The sequence below is a fragment of the Elaeis guineensis genome, chromosome 5, assembly GCF_000442705.2.
Source record: "Elaeis guineensis isolate ETL-2024a chromosome 5, EG11, whole genome shotgun sequence".
Classification (NCBI taxonomy): domain Eukaryota; kingdom Viridiplantae; phylum Streptophyta; class Magnoliopsida; order Arecales; family Arecaceae; genus Elaeis; species Elaeis guineensis.
The window spans coordinates 44,029,648-44,052,830 of NC_025997.2; the positions used below are offsets into that span (position 1 = coordinate 44,029,648).

Sequence of the window (23,183 nt, forward strand, 5' to 3'; positions counted from 1 at the left end):
TGCAACCATGGCTATGACACCAAAGACTGTCTCCAGCTTTGGGATGAAATTATGGAGCTTATTCGGCGTGGGTGCCTGGATCGGATCATCAGGCGTCGATAAGAGCAGTCCGAAGAACGATGGAGGTTGTCCCACCCGCCAGAGCAGCGACAACGAGAGCCTTCCAGAGATCGACCTCCCGCCAGAGTAATAAATACAATAACCGGAGGACATTGAAGCTGAGCGAAGGAATTTTCCGAACCAACCAAGAATCAGAGAACTGAAGAATCCATCGCCTTTAGCCCTTTATTGAAGAAGATGCTTAAGGAGTTCAGTTCCAGCATAATGATGTAGTAGTTGTATCTTTAAATATCGCAAACTATGATGTATGTCGTATTTTGATTGATAATGAAAGTTCAGTAGATGTATTATTTGATGATGCTTTCTCCCAAATGGATATATCCCTTGATCGTCTAGGGCAATTGGACTCCCCTCTTATGGGATTTATTGGAGACGCGGTGCCTGTCGAAGGAGTCATAACTCTCCTTATAGTGGTCGGACAACCCCCCTGGCGATCTGAAGCCCAAGCTGACTTCTTAGTGGTTTCGGGCACCGTCGGCCTACAATGCCATCCTAGGATGCCTAGGACTCAACACTCTTCGAGCAGTGGTTTTTACTTACCATCTGAAGATGAAGTTTCCAATAGAGTTCGGAGTTGCCGAAGTCCGTAGAGACCAGGCCCTGGTGTGGCAGTGCTACACCATCGCACTCTGTGGCTTGAGATCCTCTAAAGCTTATCTAGTGGACGGATTGGACACTTGGGATGAGCTATCCAAAGAGCGAGGAGAGCCGGTGGAGGATCTGGAGATGATCCTACTGAATGACGGCAACAAGGAGCACATTGTCCACATCGGATCGAAACTCAATCAGGTAAACCAAAAACGTCTCCTTTTTGCAGAAAAATATAGACGTGTTCATCTGGACCCTAGCTGATATGCCAGGCATCGATCCGGAGGTAATGGTGCATCGGCTGAGCATTAACCCGAACCATCGGCCCATTAAGCAAAAGAAAAGAAGCTTCGTGCCCGAACAATAGAAAGCAATAGCCGAAGAGATGGACAAGTTACTTGCTACTAGCTTCGTCTAGGAGGTAACATATCCAAGTTGAATCGCGAATGTGGTCTTGGTGAAGAAGATAAATGGCAAGTGGTGGATTTGCATCGACTTTACCGACCTTAACAAGGTGTATCCGAAGGACAGCTACCCCTTACCTCCTATTGATCAGCTGGTGGACGCCACTTTGGGATATGAACTCCTCACCTTCATGGATGCCTTTTTGGGATACAATCAAATCCGGATGGCAATCGAAGATGAGGAGAAAATAGCTTTCATTACTGATCGAGGTCTCTTCTGTTACAAGGTTATGCCCTTCGGTCTAAAAAATGTAGGTATCTATCAGTGCCTTGTGAATAAGATCTTCAAGGATCGGATTGGGTGGAACATGAAGGTCTGTGTGAAAATAGGATAAGAACGAGGAAGTATGAAAATAAAAGAAAATCATGCCAAAATTTTATGATTTTGGTATGATTTAATTATATGTGATAGATCTTTAGAAGATCTACATGATGACACTAAAATTATTAATTTTTATTAATTTTTTTTTTAAATATTTATATATATTTATTCATAAAAAAATATTAAAAAATAAATTTAAAAAAATAAAAAAATCAGTTTTAGAATCATGTTTAGAATGATTCAAGCTACTGAGATCTAACCTCAAATTTTTTTTTGAAATATTTGAAATTAAAAAATATTTTTATAATTATTTAAATAATAAAAAATATTATAAAATAAAAAATATGTAAAAATAGTGTTATAATTTAGTTAATATATTATTTGAAGCATATGACATATTTGTTTTGAATTTATAAGTTTTAAAATTATTATTAAAATTGTTTTAAATTTATATATAATTTTTAATTATCATTAAACTCTCGTGTTTTGTTATACTTGCAGATATTTATAAGAAAAAATTTAGAGCATAACGTTCATTGACTTTAATTAATTATATATTTTTTAACATATATTTATTTATACAAAAGTTATTAAAAAATAAATAAAAAATAAAAAATTAGAGTTTTTTTTGAAATTAAGAATAATGTTTAGAATGATTCAAGCAATTAAAATATTTGAATCTAACTTGGGATTTTTTTGAAATTTTTGGAATTAAAAATATTTTTATAAATATTTAAATAGTATAAAATATTATCAAATAAAAAATATGTAAAATTAGTGTTATATTACAGTTAATTCAAAAATATTATTTGAAGCACAACATATTTTTCTAAATTCATGAATTTTTACTTTATATGTAATATTTTTTTAATAATTATTAAATTGTCATGTTTTGTTATACCTACAGAAATGAGTAAGAAGAAAGATTTAGAGCGTGATATTGGTTGGGATCATGACGAGATGCTCTCGACTCGACATCATTGGAGATGCAAATGGTGCAACACAGTTCAAAGAAAAAGTGACTAGATTGAAGCAGCACCTGGCTAGTGGTTATCCTGATGTATCCATGTGTCGAAAATATCTGCAAGAGGTCCGATAATTGATGAAAAAATACTTTGCTGATTCGAAAGCAGCAAAAGAAAGGGCAAAGCAGAAAGGGACCAAAGTAGACTGTCGAGCTGCAGAGCCACCTTATCACTCTAGAGAGTCAGAAGAGGTTTCTGCTCCAGATGATGAGGCACAAATTGAGGCTGTCATTCAGACGAGCTTGGCTGATCAGTATCTGTTATAGCCCAAAACCCAAGCTCAATCCAGCAAGACCCAAGCCCAGGAAAAAAAAAAAAAAACAGAGGAAACAAATCGGGAAGAAGACTCTCGATAGGAGTCTTCTTCTCTGGCGAGATCCGGATGAAACGAGAATCCTAGGACCTCTCGGAGTCCTAGGGTCCTCTATAAAAAGACCTTCCCTTTCCCTTGAAGCCGATCATCGGCCCTCTTCCCCTCTCTTTCTCTTCGATTTTCTCGAATTAGAGCTGCGGACACTGCCTTGTTCTCGCTGTGACTGCTCACCGACGAGGTCACCGGAGGTCAAGGTGAGTTTTCCTCCTCTTCCTCTCTTCTTTCCCCTTCCTCCCGTGCATTTGTGCGCGGCTGCCGGCGACGGGAGTCGCCGATTTTTGGTCGGAAAAGAGACCTCTGTTTCGGTCTCTTTTCCCTTGGATTTTCCGACGCTGGCGATCGCAATCGACCGCCGGCCATGCTCCTCCGTAACCGGGGGAGTGGCCCCCCTCTGCCGCCGGCCTCCGCGCGGCGGCCGCGGCCTGAACGGCCCGGCACAAGGAGGGGACTGCCGTCCCCTGTTCGGCCTGGAAGGAGCCCGAGAGAAGAAGAAAAAGAAGAAAAAAAAGAAAAGAAAAGAAAAAGAAGAAAAAAAAAAGAAAAAGAAGAAAAAGAAGAAAAAAATGAAGAAAAAGAAGAAAAAAGAGAAAAGAGAAAAGAGAAAAGAAAAGAAAAAAAAAAGAAGAGAAAAGAAAAATAAATAAATAAATAAATAAATAATAAAATAAAATAAAAAAAATGAATGAGAGAGAGAGTTTCTCTCTCTTCTCTCTCTTCTTTTAGTCTGAACCCTTACTTTCTCTCTCTGAAATTGAACTTTCTCTCTCTATTTTCTCTCTCTAGAATTTTTTTTCTCTTGATGGATTCCTCTCTCTAAAGTTATTCCTCTAGGATTAGCGTAGTGGAAGGTTTCATTTGATGATTTTGATCGAGTTTAGGGAAGTGATTTTAAGTGAGGTTTTGATTTGGGATCTGTTTAGATTGAATTTTGAATTAAAATTAATGTAAAAATATAATTTTGGATAATAGGCACTGAAGAATCTCCTAGAAGTTAGTCGATCCATTCATCCAGTGCTCCATGAAAGGTAAGTAATGAATCATCTTCTCGAGATATTTCATATTAATTCAGAAAATAAATAATTATTCTCTGAAATTATGCATGATTTATGAAATTATGTTTTGAAAGAAAAGTGCTTTTGAATTGTTATGGTATGTCAATTATGCACATGTTCAGTGAAAAATTATGATATATTATGATACTAAGTGTTTTGATACGGATCGGATTTATGCTCTCAGCCTAACTATGTTTCTGTGGGCCCCGCCAATGGAGATTATACGTTGGTACTCAGTGGATCCTGCCAGTGGGGGTTGTGCGCTGGTGTTTGTGGACCCTGCCAGTGGGGGTTGTGCGCTGGTGTTTGTGGACCCTGCCAGTGGGGATTGTGCGCTGGTATTCTGTGGACCCCACTAATGGGAGTTAAACATTGGTCATAGTCAAGGCTGTTGAGTTATGAGTGTTTTTGAATCAAATCGGATTTATGATTATATTATATGTGAATAATTGAAAATATTGGATTTGTATTAAATCAACATGAAATATATTTTTGCAGCATTGTTCTTGAAAATTATATAATATCTGAAATATCTGGTAGAGATACTTGTTACTTACTGGGCTGTCTAGCTCATTACCTTTCTTTCTATTTTTCAGATTCAGATAATTAATTTCGAGCATGGAAAGAAATATTGGGACAGAGCTTTTAGAGACGAGATTAGCATTGTCAACTTCATTGAACTTAGACCTATTGTTTTATTTTTAGTAAAATTTTATTGGATGTAAGACATTTGATTTAAATTACTTGAATCAAAGTTGAATAATAATTATTTGAATTTATTCCGCTGTCATGCATTGATATCGTGATGAGATGCCTTGCATGCTTATGGAGAGAGTTCTTTATAAGTATGCGGCGGTTGCCGCGACCCTCGATTCACAATCTCGGGTCGGAGGCGTGACAGTATCGATTGGAGGAGATGGCCCGATATAGAGAGTGATTTGGACCATCATGCTACGAATCGGGGTCTGGACAGCGATCGATGGAAGAGAATTCGAGTTAATGCATATTTAATATATTTTTTCTTTAATTTTAGGATGATATAGTTGTAATATAATGTAAATAAATATATATTTAAAATTTTGGATCAAGGGTCTTTGTACCGCTACCTACTCAAAATTTGAATCCAAATATGTCAATAATATGCAATATAATACAATTTTGGGGTTGTATTTATGAATTAATAACTTGAACACCCACCAAAAAAAAGAAACGCAAACAAAAAAAAATTATACCAATACCGAACCGATACGCCGAGGCGTACTGTGTCGGTGCGTATGGTACCGGTGCCGTACCGTATCGATCCGCCATCGGTACGACATCTGGTATTGGTACAGCGATCCTTGATCCTGGCAATACAGGAGATGATCCCACCAAAGAATATAAAAGAAGTCCAGTGGCTTATAGGCAGGGTGGCTCCGCTGAATCAATTCATCTCTAGATTGGCTGAGTGTTACCTTCTGTTCTTGCAAACCCTACGACTTGGGCAGTTCATAATTCGGTTTTAGATCGAAAATCGGCTCGAATCGAACCAAAAAATTGAACCAAATATAGTTCAGTTCGATTTTTGGTTTTCATTTTTAAGAATTTTGATTTTTGGTTCAGTTCGGTTAAAAATCGAAAAACCCAAAAATCAAATCGAAAATCGAAGTCATAATTTAAATTTATGTTGTTTACTATGTTGAGAACTTGTTGGTTACATGGAAGATTGGATATTTAGATTTGATCTACTGTTATAATTTGCTATGATGCTTGATTGCTTGTTTGTATTGTAGATGATGTAATTTTTGATATATTATATTTTGTTTATTATCAATTTATCATTTATCAAATATCAATGTACCATTACTTATCAATTGTTGATTTTTAATGTAAAAAATTATCAATCAACAGATTCAACAGATCTTGAATTTAATTAAATGTAATGTAACAAACTAACAATGAATCAACAATAATTATTTGAATATGTTGTATCAAAAATGGATAATTGAAAATGAAAAAAATTGCAAAAAAAATCAAAAAATTGAATCGAACCGAACCGAAATTCTCGATTCGATTTCAGTTCAGTTCCTCTCTTATTCGGGTCGATTTTTGGTTTTTATTTTTTTGTGGTTTTCGGGTCGGGTCGATTAAAACCGAATGAACAGCCCTACTTGAGACAACCCAAGAACTTTCAATGGACCGAAGAGTGCTAACATGCCTTTAAGGAGCTGAAGAAATATCTTAGCTCCTCACTGCTTAGCAAATCGAAGCCTGATGAAGAGCTTTATTTGTACCTAACGGTCTCACTAGCAGCCATAAGCGCAGTGTTGGTCCATGAGCAGGACAAAGTCCAAAGGCCGATCTACTATATCAGTCGAGTCTTACATGATGCGAAGACCGGATATACCAAGTTGGAAAAGCTGATCTTTGCTCTCATCATTGCAGTCCGAAGACTGCGGTCTTACTTCCAAGTGTATCCGATTACTGTGCTAACTGATCAACCACTCAAGACGGTCTTGCATCAGCCTGATACTTCTGGGTGATTAGCGAAATGGGCAATTAAGCTCACAAAGTTTGAGGTAAAATTCCAACCTCGGCCCTCCACCAAAGCTCAAATATTGACAGACTTCGTTATGGAATGCACTATCCCGGATGACCTAGAAACACCAGAGCCAACTCAGGAAGGGAATACACTGGTGGAACAGAGCTCATCAGGAGACTTAGATGACTTTTGGGTAGTGCATGTGGATGGATCGTCGAACTCTACAGGATTAGGTGATGGCCTCTTACTCCTTGGACTCGAAGGATTTATTATAGAATATGCCTTGAGATTTGATTTTCCAACCATTAACAATGAAGCAGAGTATGAAGCCCTCCTCGTCGGATTGAGAATCGCAAGGGAACTCAAGGTGCAGAAGCTCAGGATTTGTACTGATTCACAGCTGGTAGTAGGACAAATGAAAGGAGACTTTGAAGCCCAGGAGGAGAATATGGAGTACCTCCAAAAAATGAAGGATCCAACCCCAGTGTTCACTGACTTTGACATTCGGCAGGTGCTCCGGTCCGAAAATTCGAGAGCAGACCTATTATCTAAATTGGCAACATCGGCTCCAAGAGACCTCCCTTAAAAGTCATTCTTTGAGGTTCTAAAGAAGCCCAGCACTGCAGAACCGATCCCAGTCTTGTAGATCAACTACGAACCTTGTTGGATGAATCTCTTTATCCATTTCTTACGAGATGGAGTGCTATCTGCAAACTCTAAGGAGGCTCAGAAGATCAAACATCAAGCTCCCCACTGTCTTCTACAAAAATAAGCTCTATAAAAGATCCTTTTGCCTACCACTTCTCAAAGTCACTGGAAACCATCTGGACGGAAAGTCACTAGCCTATAAGATACTTTGGCAAGGGTACTACTAGCCCACAATGCAGGATGATGCGACTAACTTCGCCAAGCACTATGACCGGTGCCACTGGAACGCTAATGTTCAACACCAGCCGGCTATTCCACTGGTCCCGATGGTCGCTCCTTGGCCATTCGCACTATGGAGGATGGATATTCTAGGTCCCTTTCTACCAGCATCGGACTAGAGAAAGTTTTTACTCATGGCCATCGACTACTTCATCAAGTGGATAGAAGCTAAGCTCCTAGCCAAAATTACTGAAGCCAAAGTAACTGACTTCGTGTGGAAGTTCATCATTTGTCGATTCGGTCTCCCACGGGTGCTGATCATCGACGACGGACGCTAGTTCTCAGGCTCCAAATCGCCAAGTTTTGTCGAAGCTACGACATTGCCAACACTTTACTTCAGTGGGACACTCGTAGGCCAATGGTGAGGTTGAGGTAACTAACCATATCCTTTTATAGGGACTAAAGGCAAGGATCGGTCGAGCTAGAGGAGCATAGGTGGATGAGTTACATAGCATGCTTTTGGCTTATCGAACCACTCAAAGGACACCCACAAAGGAGACACCCTTCAACCTCTCCTTCAGAATAGAAGCCATCATTTCCATAGAAATCAGACTCCCTTCAATCGGGTAGAAAGCTACGACGACCAAAGTAATGCAGGGTAGCTTCATGCAAATTTGGACCTACTTGAAGGAGTTTGCGAGAAGGCTCGGGTGCGGATGGCGGCATGTCAACAAAGGGTGGCGCGATACTACAATTCCCGTATCTGGAAGGAGTTCTAGGCTGGCGATCTAGTCCTACATCGAGCCAAAGTTTTTCAATCTACAAAATGCAGAAAACTATCTCTGAAGTGGGAAGGCCCCTACCAAGTGGACGAAGTCATCAGATCGAGAACTTACCGCCTCAAGCAACTAGATGGAGCACTTTTACCTCGGCCATGGAACTCGAAGAATCTTTGAATATATTATCAATAATTTAACTCGACAATCGCTAATAAAACAATCCTTTTCAGAAACATTATCATCTCTTGCAACTAATAGGCCGAAGACCTCACACGATCTTGAGCGATGAATGCCGTTGGTCCCAAGACAAGTAGAGCAAAAATCTTTGGTCGTGCGAGAAGCGAGGGCTAACCTAAAAGGAACCTCGACACCCATCGATCTTAGGCATCAACCATTAAGACCTCGGCGCTTAAGAAATGGGGGCTAACCTATAAGGACCTCTGAAGGCCGCTCGCTTTTCAGTGAGCCAACGGCCCATGAAGACCTTAGTCATACGAGAAGTGGAGGCTAACCTATAAGGATCCCCAACGCTTATCGATCCAACCTACATGGGCAGAAGATCTCGATGACTAAGAAGCGGGGGATAACCTACAAGGATCTTTAAAGGACGCTCGCTTTTCAACGAACTAACGTCCATGATGACCTTAGTCATGCAAGAAGCAGAGGCCAACCTATAAGGATCCTCGGTCCGTCAACTTCGACAATAAACGAGGGCTAACCTACAAGGACCCTCGACCTACCGACATTGGCAATGCACGAAGCCTAACCTAATAGAAGAACCTTTGGAGAGCGTTAAGGACTCTTAAGATGAAGGCAACACCCAGCCTGTTGAAGTTTTATGGTTTCATGTATGTATGATTTTTTAAAACAAGTACGCAACGAAATTTAAAAATTTTCAGATTAAATCTAATTTAATCTAAGCATACATAAGATCATATCTTCAAACCATAAACAGGATCATCATGTGTGAGATAAGATTCAGATATAGAAATCAAATAGGAAAAAATAAATTTAAAACATACCTGGACATGAATCAATCTTCAATGCGAATAGATGATCATGGATGTCCTTTGAAGGTTCCTTGTAGCCGCACAAGCGTCCGACCTCTACGGATATCTACACGAGACTCTGATTTGATCAGAAGCCTTTTAATCTCACCAGGATACTAGCTTCCTTATAGAGATCCTATCTTAATGGTTGAAAATCTTTTTTTCTCCTAAGACACTCTTAGAGAACAAGAAGATGTAGGAGGATCTTGATCTCTATGCTAGAGATCATGAAAAGAACCCTTTCTTCTCTTTTCTTCCTAAAATCCATGCATCAAATCTCTACAATAGAGATGTAGGAATTTTGTCTAATTTTCGGACAAAGAGAAGAGGAAACATCTATGTCTAAACATGGACAAAAGGGAGAGAAGGAGATATCCAAACAACCAACAATTGGTTGTGTTAGAAAGAAGGGATCAAAGCATAACAAACCTCACGCCATATCCATGCACGCCATCCCTCTCCTTTCTCATAATTTTCACACACACAAGGGCCTCCTTTTGGGTGTCAAACCTGATTTGAAAATCCCCTTTACACGTCCCATAGGTGCTACTTAAATAGGTGTTGGATGAATACAAGATTGACTAGGAGATAGAGTCCAAAACTATTAGGACTCTAGCAAAATTCATGCCACCCAACTCAACCAGGATTCACCCAGATTTTACACGCTGAAAGGGATTTTTTTCTTCTCTTTTACACGCTAATAAGATGAGGAAACATGACGTTAAAAACTGGTTGTGGTGTGGCGTCAAATTGGTTTGGGGCGTGGGCTTTGTTGGCGCATGGATAGAAGGTAGTTTATGATCATGGGACTCTTATTTAAATTGCTGTTTTAAATCCAATTAAAACACCAATTAATTCCAATCATATTAGGACCAGATTAGACTCAAATAAATAGAAATCCAAATATGATTTGGAGTCCAATTAATTTAGATTAGATGTCTCCTAATTGGAGGAGTCTTAGTCTAATTGGACTCTTTCTTGGTGCTTGAGTCAAACTCAATTTTTAATCCTAATCCAATTATAATTTGGTGCACCTATGGAAATGAGGATTTCTAGTCCAATTAAGAATACATGCATCCTAGTGTAATTAGAAATTGGGTCAAATCTAAATCTTAATTCAACTGGGATTAATCATCCGATCTTTTTGGGATTATCCTATAATCCTATTAGGTTGATCAAATCAAATCTATAATAAGTCAAATTAAATCCAATCAAATTAAACTTGATACAAGCCCCATTGCTCAATCAAATTAAGCCAATTAGCAATTCTATTACTAATTAATCCTCCTATAACTCACTAACTCTTTAATAAGTTACATAATGCAACATTTGTATTGGATCAATCATCAATCAAATTGATAATCAAATTCTGTTATGATTTATAATCGTAATTCAACCATCTGATCAGTCAAAATCTTCTTTTGTGTATGACCCCATAGGTTCTATTCCTATCACAATATCACTGAAACTCTTTTTAATGGATTGGGATAATTTCAACTCTGCCCACTAAGGATCATTGATCATCAAGATGATCCTCATGAGTCTCACAATCCACCAGGGACACCTAGCAGTATGTAGTGGCAATCCAGCAGAATAAAAGATGAACCTCTATGTACAGTTAGTATATGATACAATCCCTCTATCGTGAGTCCCGATCAGATGGCAGGTCATGGATGAATCGTCAAACCTCAACATTGGTCATATGATAGATTCAATCAGTTTGAGTCTATATGTGATTCTATAAAAATTTTTTTCCATCAATCACACTGCTATGGTCATAGACTTAAGGACTCAGCCTCTTAAATCTCATAAGACTACTCCCTTCTGCTAGGATCGATAGATCCTATCTTGATGCACACCCCACTCCTACAATGGACCAACTGTCGCCAACATCCACTACAAGGGCTCATTGAGATCCATGTTGATGTGTCAGTCAAACTCCAGCAGCCTCACTGCGAGCAGTAGTGTCATCTCAGGTCAAAGGACCAATCATACAACTGCAGCATCGAGAAAGTCACTAACGAGTAAGCAGATGTCCATGTAACTTCTCATGTTGGTCACACTCAGTGCTAGTTGTTCTCTAACAACCACCTGTACTCTCGCTCTAGTGTCTCTACACTGCAGACTCGAGACCCATTTATCCGAAAGAAGCGATCCATGCACTGGTTTATCTGGATCAATCACCATCCCCATGATGATCCTATGATCAGGAGTAATTTAGGAATCAACCATTAATGACATATGTCTCAAATTCTCAACTCTTAGAGAATGTCATTATCTTGTTAATCCCTTGGATGATTCATAGACACATAAATATGAATGATAATATAACTACCCAATAAGTACAAAATCATGTTCTAGAGATATGAAATGTGTCAGCCAAGATTGGCTTCTAGGGCATACATCCAACAATCTCCCACTTGCACTAAAGTCAATCTGCCATGTACCAAGCCCCATCTTCACAAGACAGGCTTTAGTCTTAGACTAGCTAAGTGACCTACTAGTGAGTCAACCACATCACATGTGGAGTTTGCTCTCTGCAACTCTATGTATTTCTACTCGAGGTAGTCGCGTGTTCAGCTACTCTATGTGCTTGGATATTTAGTGAGACCTAGGCTCCTTAGCAAGGGCTATGATGCTTTTGTCTTTGCAGTGTAGTGTCATAGCATTTAATGGCACGACATCCAATTCTGCAACTAACGTTAGAACCAGAATGCATCCTACACATCTACAGTGCACTCAGCTTTCATTGATCGATTACTTGGAATCCTTCCAAGATATCGATATAGAAACACACCTCATAATGTAGATATTCTACCATCAATATTAGACAAAATCTGATTTGATGTATCCTCTCACTTCTAGCTTTGATCCTTCTCCAAATTAAGAACATATCCTCAGTTCTTTTCAAAAGCTTAAGGATATTTTTATAGCAATCCAGCGCTCACAGTCTGGATACAACTGATATCTACTTGTGACAATCATAGTATTATTTATATCAGTTCAAGTACATTACATGGCATACGACTATGTCCGAGAGGGTAGCAGACCCCTATCCGAGATTCTATACTGAACCCTTTCAACATCTAGTCTCTGTATTTTATCTGTAAAAATACAAGCATCCAATTGCATCTATCACTATAGATCTTTAGGATACTCGTTTTATGTCTTTTATGGAGAAATCTATATTCAATCATATTTTAACTGATGTCAGTATTGGACACTCCCACTGATCCTTTTGAAACTCATAATTCCTCGTATCTGATCCAACAATTTGATCATATGAAAGTTCTAACTCTAAGATTATTATAGACTTTGTGATTTCCTATCACAAGAAGTGAAATCCATAAGCTATTTCATATAGAAATATTCAAAAGATCTCTACTCAGGAAAGTTATTTCACATCCTTTTCTTGAAGGCGATGTCATACATTGCCTCATTGTAGGTTCTGGGATCATCTCTATGCTCCCCATCTCTCATGAGAAACTACTTTCTTTACATCCTCTGTCAAGCATACCCAAATATCTTTCGAGAGGATAGGAGATGCTACTATATATACGAGATGGAGGAGGAATATACTACTGGCTCATGATGAATAGGTTCTTAAGGTCCTGTGGCTCGTTGCTTTTCAGAGACACTCTCTTGGAGCTTTACTTTCTTCCCACTGCTTTATCTTGGTTAAATAATTTTCAAGGAGATAGCATGTCGGGTCACAATCACATTGTAATCCTTTCAGAAAGTAGTATCCTAAACTCTTTTAGGATGAGCTTTATAGACCTATCCTCTAACATATCCACCTATTGTGCTAAACATAGGTCGGACATCTTTGAATCTCAAAATAATCAAGATTCAGTTCTCACCATGTCATATCTTATACGGTGTGGTAGAAACAGGTTTAGAGAGAACCCAATTTCATAGAAATAAAGCATGTCCCTAAAAAAATATAAATCAGTGATGTTCATCATGGATCAGACCATATCTCATATAGTCCCTTGACTCTTCTTATCTCGTTGAGCTGAGATTTACTAAGAGAGGTCCAATATGAAACTATGCCATTTTATGAGATAACCGAGAAATTTTTTTCATTGGTATTGCATCCTCGATCCGATCGAAGTACCTTTAAAAATTTTTTGATTTGCTTTTCTACTTTATATTTGAATTATTTGAACTTTTCAAAAATTTTAAATTTATATCTCATATACAAAGTAGAGACAACTCCTTGATTAGCACATCACATGGGCTATATACATCAAATGTGTACAAGGATAAGTATCTTAGTAGTCTTTTTTTCTGTCCTATAAGAGTAGTTTGGTCATATTTCCTCAAAGAGATGATACACAAACTAGATTTGACTCAACAGTCAATGAGCCCAAGCCCATATTTCTCCGGTTAATCATTTCTTCTCCAATACGACTTAGCCTAAGGATCCACATATACTTTAAGCTTATCTCAATTCTGGATCTCTCAGATCCAATGGTATTGACTACTTGCTCAAGTTCATAGATGCATCATTATGCGAATGATAGAGATTGTCTCTAAGTACCAAATCCAAACGAAATCACAAAGGACAGATACCCATTGCCACATTAGCAACTGTTGCTGTATAGCCAATTTCAAGGGTTACTTCCTCAGTCTTCTATATTCCCATCGACTCTACACTAGAGTCAATAGCTCAACTGGGAGGAGAAAATCGTAAGGATGGTATTGAGCAACTTCGACGTGCCTACTCTAGGCGTGTCTTTGTTTCTTCAGGCTCTTTAGGTATTTACTTCTGAACTCTTTCAAGGTTCTTTTGTTATCAACACTTTGACCAATTCAGATAAAGTGCCATGATGGTCTTCATATGGTAGTTTATCATAAACTATCCATATAAACTAATCAGGGATCGCAGGATCAAATCCATAAGCAATTCTTTGTGCATGATTATGTCGAGCCTTTTGAGCTTCTTAATATCCTTGATCATTATCAAATAACGATCATATACTGACAGTCCATTACGCATCATATGCACTGTGCGACTCTGATCACCTCACAATACTTGTAGATGAATCAACATGTTATTGGCAGTGAACATATGCTTATGCATAGCACCTATCTTTATTGTCATTGTCCATCCACTCATCAAATATAGCTCGTTGACTATGGGTTGGACGAGTTGTTAATATTAAAATAATCTGGTAGAAAATATTGCTTAATTTTCTAAAATTAAGAATAATTCTTAAGTTTGTGAGTCAGTTTATGTAATTAGTTTCGGTTAATCAGTTGATATCTAGGATTCGAGCTAGAGGATTGAAAGCTGATACAATGAACAGCAAAGAGCAAAGATTCTAATTGGATGTTTGTACTTATTTTGTAATTTGCTCTAGGAACTTTTAGATGCAAAAAGAGACTCACTATTTTATCAGTTCTCCCACACTCTCTAGGTAGAGAACCAAAAACCCTGACGCGATAATTGGGTTTCTAGTGGGTCCTGTGGTCCCACCGATGTCATGCACCTCACCTAATAGTTATTGGTAACATGAATAAACACTGATGCGTGGACAACTCTTTGCCCAGATGCTTCTCTAAGTATGTTGCTGCCATTTGGTCTCTAAGTCATGTGGGCTCACCTAACAGTTATTTCCCGCACTTTTTAGTTAAGCCAAACTCACCGTTCACAAGCTGGTGTAAAGCCGTCATTGGGTCCCTCACCTAACAGTTATTAGGTCCAATCCCATCTTTACCCCACAGTAACTCTTCGCTAATAGAGTGGTTGTGTTTCCGATGCAACTGAACCACTGTGATCAGCCGAGGACAATCAGCGCGGTAGCATGCCCACACATCTACAATGGTGGAAGACCTAGGACTTAATATTTGTGGAGAGATTTGGGTTTAGATCTTATCTAATCAGTTATCACATGACTGATGAATTGGCATGGGTTAAGGTTAATCGATTCTACATATGGGTGTCAATCAATTCGATCAACAATAATTGTATGATCTAAAGCTCTATTGACCTCACCCTAATCAATACTTGACTCGCTTTGATCAGTTGCAAAATCGATTTAGATCCAACATGATCAAATCAGAAATCCTTTAATGTAATCAAATTACAGGACCTAACTTGATCTATCCATGACCAATCTCTCATGCACAAACACTAATTTCAGATCTTAAATCAAAATTTTCAGATCTAAATTCTTTGCATGAAGAGTAAATTTTGATCTCAAAATAATTTCAGACCATGCACACAAATATGTATCACATACATAAACAAGTTCAGATCATAGAAATAAATTTCAGCCCTAAACATGCTTTCATATATCATATATATGAATTAAAACAAATCTCAAAACTCTTTTCAGATCTAAATAACAAAATATATATCACATATATGCTGTAAAAATCAGATCTAAAAAAAATTCAATCTAATTGAAAATTTTAACATCATTCTAGGACAACCATTCAGCATAACAAATTATGCCTAAGCAACCATATGTCAGAACGATATCAAAATCTTTCAGATCTGAAATTTTTTTCTACAAATTTTGAATCTAAATCTTAATCTCATGTATATGATGTGGCTCTGATACCACTGTTAGAGTTTTATGGTTTCATGCACGCATGATTTTTCAAAACAAGTACGTAGCAGAATTTAAAAGTTTTCAGATTAAATCTAATTTAATCTGAGCATGCATAAGATCATATTTTCAAACCATAAACAGGATCATCATATGTGAGATAAGATTCAGATACAGAAATCAAATAAAATAAATAAATTTAAAACATATTTGGACATGAATCAATCTTCAACACGAACAAATAATCATGGATGTCTTTTGAAGGTCCCTTGTAGCCGCATAAGCATCCGACCTCTACGGATATCTACATGAGATTATGATCTGATCAGAAGCCTTTTGATCTCATCGGGGTGCTAGCTCCTTTGTAGAGATCGCATCTTGATGGTTGAAAATCTTTTTTTCCCTTAAGACATTCTTAGAGAACAAGAAGATATAGGAGGATCTTGATCTCTACATTAGAGATCATGATAAAAACCCTTTCTTCTCTTTTCTTTCTAAAATCTATACATTAAATTTCTATAATAGAGATGTAGGAATTTTGTCCAACTTTTGGACAAAGAGAAGAGGAGACATTCATGTCTAAATATGGACAAGAGGGAGAGAAGGAGATGTCCAAACAACCAACAATTGGTTGTGTTAGAAAGAAGGGATCAAAGCATAACAAACCTCACGCCATATCCATGCACGCCGTCCCTCTCCTTTTCTCATAATTTTCACGCACACAAGGGCCTCCTTTTGGGTGTCAAACCTGATCTGAAATCCCCTTTACACATCCCAAGGTGCTGCTTAAATAGGCGTTGGATGAGTACAAGATTGGCTAGGAGATAGAGTCCAAAACTATTAGGACTCTAGCAAAATTCATGTCGCCCAACTCAACCAGGATTCACCCAGATTTTACATGCTGAAAGGGATTTTTTTCTTCTCTCTTACACGCTAATAAGATGAGGAAACATGACGTTAAAAACTGGTTGTGGTGTGGCGTCAAATTGGTTTGGGGCGTGGGTTTTGTTGGTGCATGGATAGAAGGTAGTTTATGATCATGGGACTCTTGTTTAAATTGCTGTTTTAAACCCAATTAAAATACCAATTAATCCTAATTATATTAGGACCAGATTAGACTCAAATAAATAGGAATTCAAATCTGATTTGGAGCCTAATTAATTTAGATTAGATGTTTCCTACTTGGAAGAGTCCTAGTCCAATTGGACTCTTTCTTGGTGTTTAAGTCAAACTCAATTTTTAATCCTAATCCAATTAAGATTTGGTGCACCTATGGAAATAAGAATTCTTAGTCCAATTAGGAATACATGCATCCTAGTCTAATTTAAAATTGAATCAAACCCAAATCCTAATTCAATTGGGACTAATCATCCGATCTTTTTGAGGTGATCCTATAACCCTATTGGGTTGATCAAATCAAATCCATAATGAGTCAAATTAAATCCAATCAAATTGGTCTTGATACAAGCTCCATTGCTCAATCAAATTAAGTCAATTAACAATTCTATTGCTAATTAATCTTTCTATAACTCACTAACTCTTTAGTAAGTTACATAATGCAACATTTGTATTGGATAAATTATCAATCAAATTGATAATCAAATTTTGTTACGATTCATAATCATAATTCAACCATCTGATCAGTTTCTCTTTTGTGTGTGATCCCATATGTTCTATTCTGTCTGGTAGTGAGATATATTATGATTTCTATCAAAATATCATTGAAACTCTTTTCAATGGATTGGAACAATTTCAACTCTGCCCACCAAGGATCATTGATCATCAAGATGATCCTCATGAGTCTCACAATCCATCAGTGACACCTAGCAGTATGTAGTGGCAATCCAGCAGAATAAAAGAGGAACCTCTAGGTGCAGTTAGCATATGATACAATCCCTCTATCGTGAGTCCCGATCAGGTGGCAGGTCATGGATGAATCGTCAAACCTCAACATCAGTCATATGATAGATTCAATCAGCTTGAGTCCATATGTGATTTTATGAAAATTCTTTTTCATCAATCACACTGCTATGGTCAAACTTAAGGACTCAGCCTTTTAAATTTCATAGGACTACTCCCTTTTGCTAGGGTCGATAGATACCATCTTGATGCACACTCCACTCCTACAGTGGACCAACTGTCGCCAACATCCACTACAAGGGCTCATTGAGATCCATGTTGATGTGTCAGTCAAACTTCAGCAATCTCACTGCAAGCAGTAGTATCATCTCAGGTCAAAAGATCAGTCATACAATTGCAGTATCGAGAAAGTCACTAACGAGTGAGCAGACATCCATGTGACTTCTCGTGTTAGTCACACTCAGTGCTAGTTATTCTCTAACAACCATCTGCACTTTCGCTTTAGTGTCTCTACACTGCAGACTCGAGATCCATCTGCCCGAAGAAAGTGATCCGTGCACTGGTTTATTCGGATCAATCACCATCTCTATGATGATCCTATGATCAGAAGCAATTTAGGAATCAACCATTAATGACATATCTCAAATTCTCAACTCTTTGAGAATATGTGTCATTGTCTTGTTAATCCCTTGGATAATTCATGGACACATAAATATGAATGGTAATATAACTGCCCAATAAGTACAAAATCATGTCCTAGAGATATGAAATGTGTCAGCCAAGATTGGCTTCTAGGGTATACATCCAACACAGCCTACGAATATCTTCATAGAATTCCTAAATACAAGGATCGTATGCGACTAAACTCGAACGATGCGAACATAAAGCCAACAAAGCATAAAAATATAGGTGAAACAAAAATTTCAAGTTCATTTTATTGACAAGTTTACTACAGAACTGACAAGACATGTCTACAAGAAAAAAGAATGAAAAAGTACATCGATTTTTTGGAAGGCCTGCCTTTAGCTAGTGAAGCTTCGTCATATGATATTCCTCCGGCCGTGATGCCTGATGTTTCTTTAGCTATTGAACCCATAGCAGCAGGGAGATGGGAGTCAACTTCAGGAAAAAGCCGCTTGGCTAAGCTCCTGCACTCTTCGAAGCCAACGTCTACAGCTATGGCCGATACTTCCGCGACTTCGAGAGTTGCATCACGTAGAGTCGCGGCAAGCTGGTCCTCCAACAACCTAATAGTAGCTTCGGCATGTTTGGCTATGCCATGCTTTTTGTAAGCTTGATACGGAGTTCAGTCACTGCAGCCCTGTCTTTGCTCAAAGCTACTGAAAGGTCAGTGGAGGTCTGTTGGGTAGAAATGAGTTTGTGCCGAAGGACATCAGTTGCCAATCTCTTAGTATCCACCACTCAGTTGAGTTCTATGATCAAGTCCTCAGCTGAACAAAGATTGCTTTGGAGTTGATCGATCTGGGCAGCTGAATTTGGCTTGACTTCATTAGCGGCTTTGTTCGATGCTATGGTGTACTTCAGTCTTATTATCTCATTCTGGACCTTGAGCAATCGTTCATTGTAAAGAACTTTTGCCGCCTCCATCCTCCAATTATTATTCCCAGCAGACTTTATGAAATTTATTGCGCTCCTCGATCAACCTACGCTTTTCTGCAAAATACTTTCTGTCTGCTTCAGGCACTTCCTCAGGTGCTCTACTTCTGTCGAAGCTTCATCGTTATTCTTCTTTAATTTTTGAAGTTTTTTTTTAGCTTCGATAGCATCTCGCTGAGCTCGATATAAATCTTCTTCAAGATTCTCAATTTGAGTTCTTAAAGGCAAGGCTGTTGACAGACGGTTAGCGCGGTATGTACAAACGCGCGATCACAATAATCGCACCGAACCAACTGATAGATATCAGAAACAAACATAAACCAAGGGATAGAAGTAAAAATCACTTGTTCATTGATATTAAAATTCTTATTACATTGGCAGGAAAATTTAAAAAAAAGTACAATTTTACATATCTCTGACCTCGGTATGAGGATCGGTGGAGGCACTCGAGACAACCATAGCTGGCTGCTTTGACTCCACTTGCAGCAACAAAACTGGCGCAGCTTCGGCAAGAATGGACACAGGCACAATTTCCGGAGGTGGAGCAGCTTCAGAACGCCCTTCGACAGCCTTGACAGATGGAGGAGCCCTATCTCCTACGGCTCCTTCTTTGGCTCCTTCTTCCTCTTCTTCTTCGTCCAGTAAGCTTAGGTCTATCTCCAGGAAGCACACAACCACCCTCCGACGGCAGATGTCCAGTCCAGTGTTGAAGGCCTCCTAGTTGAAGTCGCATTTCTTTCGAGAACTCCTTGGTGCATGGAAGGTTTCCACTGCTACGCACCCGGCACCGGCAACCCGATTCTAAGCTTTCTTCTCAGCATCAACGACTTTAGCTTGCGCCTCCAGCCACCTTTCCTTCTCCAAAACCAAGTTGGCTTCGGCCTCTCCCAGCACCTTCTTCAGGCGGATGAACCCCTGTTTTGAATCGGCCGTCCTCCATGTTGTTGGTGGGGAGAGCCATGTTGTATAAAACATATAAAACATCTTCTAGCTAAATCATGCTCTCTGATTGTGGGGAGAGCCATGTTTTTGGTGGATTGCCTAGAAAAAGAACCTTTGTTGTATAAAATCGTGTGTTGGTTGAAAGAGAAGGTCAGTTGGTAAGAATGGAGGTTTCTAACAATATGAAGTGGTATTCTTGTTTCCTAAGATCCCACTAATCAAAATGAAGCATTAAACATAATCAAGGAAGTGTCATTGGGATTGCTAGAGTTCTCTGAATTCATGGAATTGTGAAAGCAACTCAACGAGCTTAGAAACATAGGAGAGTTTGGAGTAATTTCAGTAGTGCAGCTTGGTTCTGAATTGGTTTCATCCAAATGCCATGTATTAACATGTCATTCTCAATTTTGAAGATCCAGGGATGAGTATTTTGGAAGCTAATCCATACTTCCCACTTGATGCTTGGCCTATAAGAGTCTTATCTTGATTTTGCTTAGATTTTTAGGTCATCTGACCTGGATGGATCCTTGGTTGATTCATCTTATCATGCAAGGATTGCGGAATCAACCTGAATTATCTGATTTAGGGTGTACCAAGCTAGGCTGGTGGCAGACTGGGTGGTTCTGATATTCGAAATGAGAAACCGGCAAAGGAGGAGGAGAGGGAGAAGGAAGGGGAGAGGGAGAAGGAAAGAGAGGAAAAGAAAGAGAGAGGGAGAGAGAGGAGGGGAGGGAAGGAGAGGGAGAGGGAAAGAGGGCCATCAGAGGCTACCGGTGGGCTGTCAGAGGGCCGCAGAAGCTGGGAGGGCCATAGAGGGCTGAAGGAGGGGCTTCACCCTCCTCCCAATTGAAACAAGGGCCGTGACCCCTGTTTCTTTTTTTATTTTGCTGACTTTAAGTGTAGTCATTTTTTTTGGGTGCTTCATGTGAAATCGGCAATTGGCAATGGGGTTTCCAGCTTCAATTCAGAAAAACAAAAAAAGAAACAAGGGCAGATGGTCCCTGTTTTAATTGGGAGGAGGGCAGAGCCCGTCCTCCAATCCTCTAGCAGCTTCGGTGGCCCTCTGGGAGCCTCCGGACACCCTCCGATAGCCCACCCTCCCTCTCTCTTTTCCTCTCTCACATTCTCTCCCCACCCTCACTGTTGTGTTGGGCTGTGCTTTGCTGGCCTTCACCATCTCTCTTCCTCCCTTCTTCCCTCTCCCTCTTCCTCTCTTTTCCTCTCACCCATTCTCCCTCTTCTCCACTCTCTCTGCTGTGTCGGTTCAAGCCTGGTACAGAACAGCATGGAGGTGTATGAATTGTGCTGTTGGCTGACTAGTCCAGGTCCTGGCACTAGCATAGCAAACCTTGTTATCGTGTCTCATGATGCATCTATCTTACCATAATTGTTTCCTCTAATATTCTCATTGACAAATTCTTCTGTATATGGTTCATTCATCCCCCAGTAGGGCCCACTTATGTTTATGATATTTATTGTTTATTGTTGCTTTCCTGCCCTATATGTTATTTTGTCCCTAAACAGCCAATTTGCTTATCTTTGTTCCAATATTTTTTTGATCCTACTTGCTCGGTGCAGTAGAATTATTCTAGAGTCCATTGGCTCTTCCCATTTGGCTCTTCCCATTCTTTCACACACACACACACACACAGATAAGATTGCTGTGGGCCTGCGGCTATAGAGTGGCAACGGGAACTATACTACACGAACAGTTTGCATCTCGCTCCTAGTCTCGTTGCATTTATGTTTGACTGTTCTCACTCAATTCTGTCTCTTGTTTTGCTTTGGTCATGGTTGTTGACTGTTAGGGCGTGATGTGATGTTGAACGTGAGTAAATTTTGCCATGAAAATTATGGAAAAAGTTTTACTGAAACTTAAAGGCTTATACAGATAGAATATACAAAAGTTAACATGCATATTAGTATTCAAATAGATTTCCACTAAGCATAGATTAGGTAACTGTGTGCAGTAACTTTTGTGATAACCAAAATTTATTCAATTATTTCTTTGAAGCATGCACATTGCATAGTTACTTGACTTGGAAAAATATAGATAGACACACGCACTGGCTAGACACGTGCACTAAACTAAGGTGCACATTCACTGTGTCTGTGGGCTGAGAAACATCCATGAGCGAGCCCATCCAGAGAATCAGATTAATGTACTGAACATATAAAATGAGTAGTTTTTTAATTTTCTTCTTTATTTCTGTTTCTGTATACATCCTATCTAATTTTTTCTCTGCATGCCCTTCTTTTCGCGCTTCTCTTGCAGTAAAGTACGTGATAATTGGAGAAACAGAAGTAATACGTAAAGTTGTAAACAATGGCTTTGTATGCAATATCTCTGTTTCATTAGTTATGCATTCATCATGTATTTGTGATTTGTGGTGAGCTTCCCACATGCTAGTAGAAGCTTTGCCATTTCTATTAATCTTCAATCCTACTTCATGTTCATTCCTTTGTCTAAAACAAATAGTAAAATTCTTCTCATTTGTTAGTATCTTATTACATTAAGAGTAGGATCACTAGCTTCACAAATTATCTTAAAGTAATCGTTCATTGTCCAAAACTTTTGAAAGTCAACTTTCATTAATTGTTATCTCAAAGTAGGCATCCCCAAAATGCAGTGTTGGTCATGATTCCACCATTCTTTTAATATTGCTACCTTTGTTGCTTTTGTTGATGGGTGTAAGGAAAAAACTGATGGCTTACTCACATATATGTTTTTCTTTCTAATCCATCTTCATGATCCTGCAGACCTGGGATGAGCTCTATATTGACGGGATACCTTCCAGGTGTAATTCTCAATGGCTTTATATATATCATTCCTTATGCAATGCTGTCAATGGCCTCATTAGAAGGTTGCGTGTCCAAGAGCAAAAAGGAGATAAAAGCTTGTAGCATGGTATTCTATTTCTTGGTAGGAAATGTATTCTTCTTGAGCTTGTTATCAGGGTCTTTACTGGAACAAATTGGAGAGTCGTTCACTCATCCGAAGGATTTTCCTAGTCACCTTGCAAGTGCAGTTTCAGCCCAAGTAA

The 23,183-nt window shown here is 38.8% G+C and overlaps 1 protein-coding gene across 9 annotated transcripts in view; it reads left to right on the forward strand.

Moving 5' to 3' along the window:
• Positions 1-23,183, forward strand: part of LOC105033375 (CSC1-like protein At3g54510) — a 161,963-nt gene that overhangs the window by 79,903 nt on the left and 58,877 nt on the right. For all 9 annotated transcript variants that reach the window (XR_012141515.1, XR_012141516.1, XM_010908142.4 and 6 more), the window contains one exon: positions 22,900-23,179. Coding sequence is in view for 7 of the 9 variants with exons in the window: in XM_010908142.4 (XP_010906444.1) it covers positions 22,900-23,179 (280 nt within the window). In the remaining 2 variants the exon portion in view is untranslated. The remainder of the gene's footprint in view (positions 1-22,899; positions 23,180-23,183) is intronic.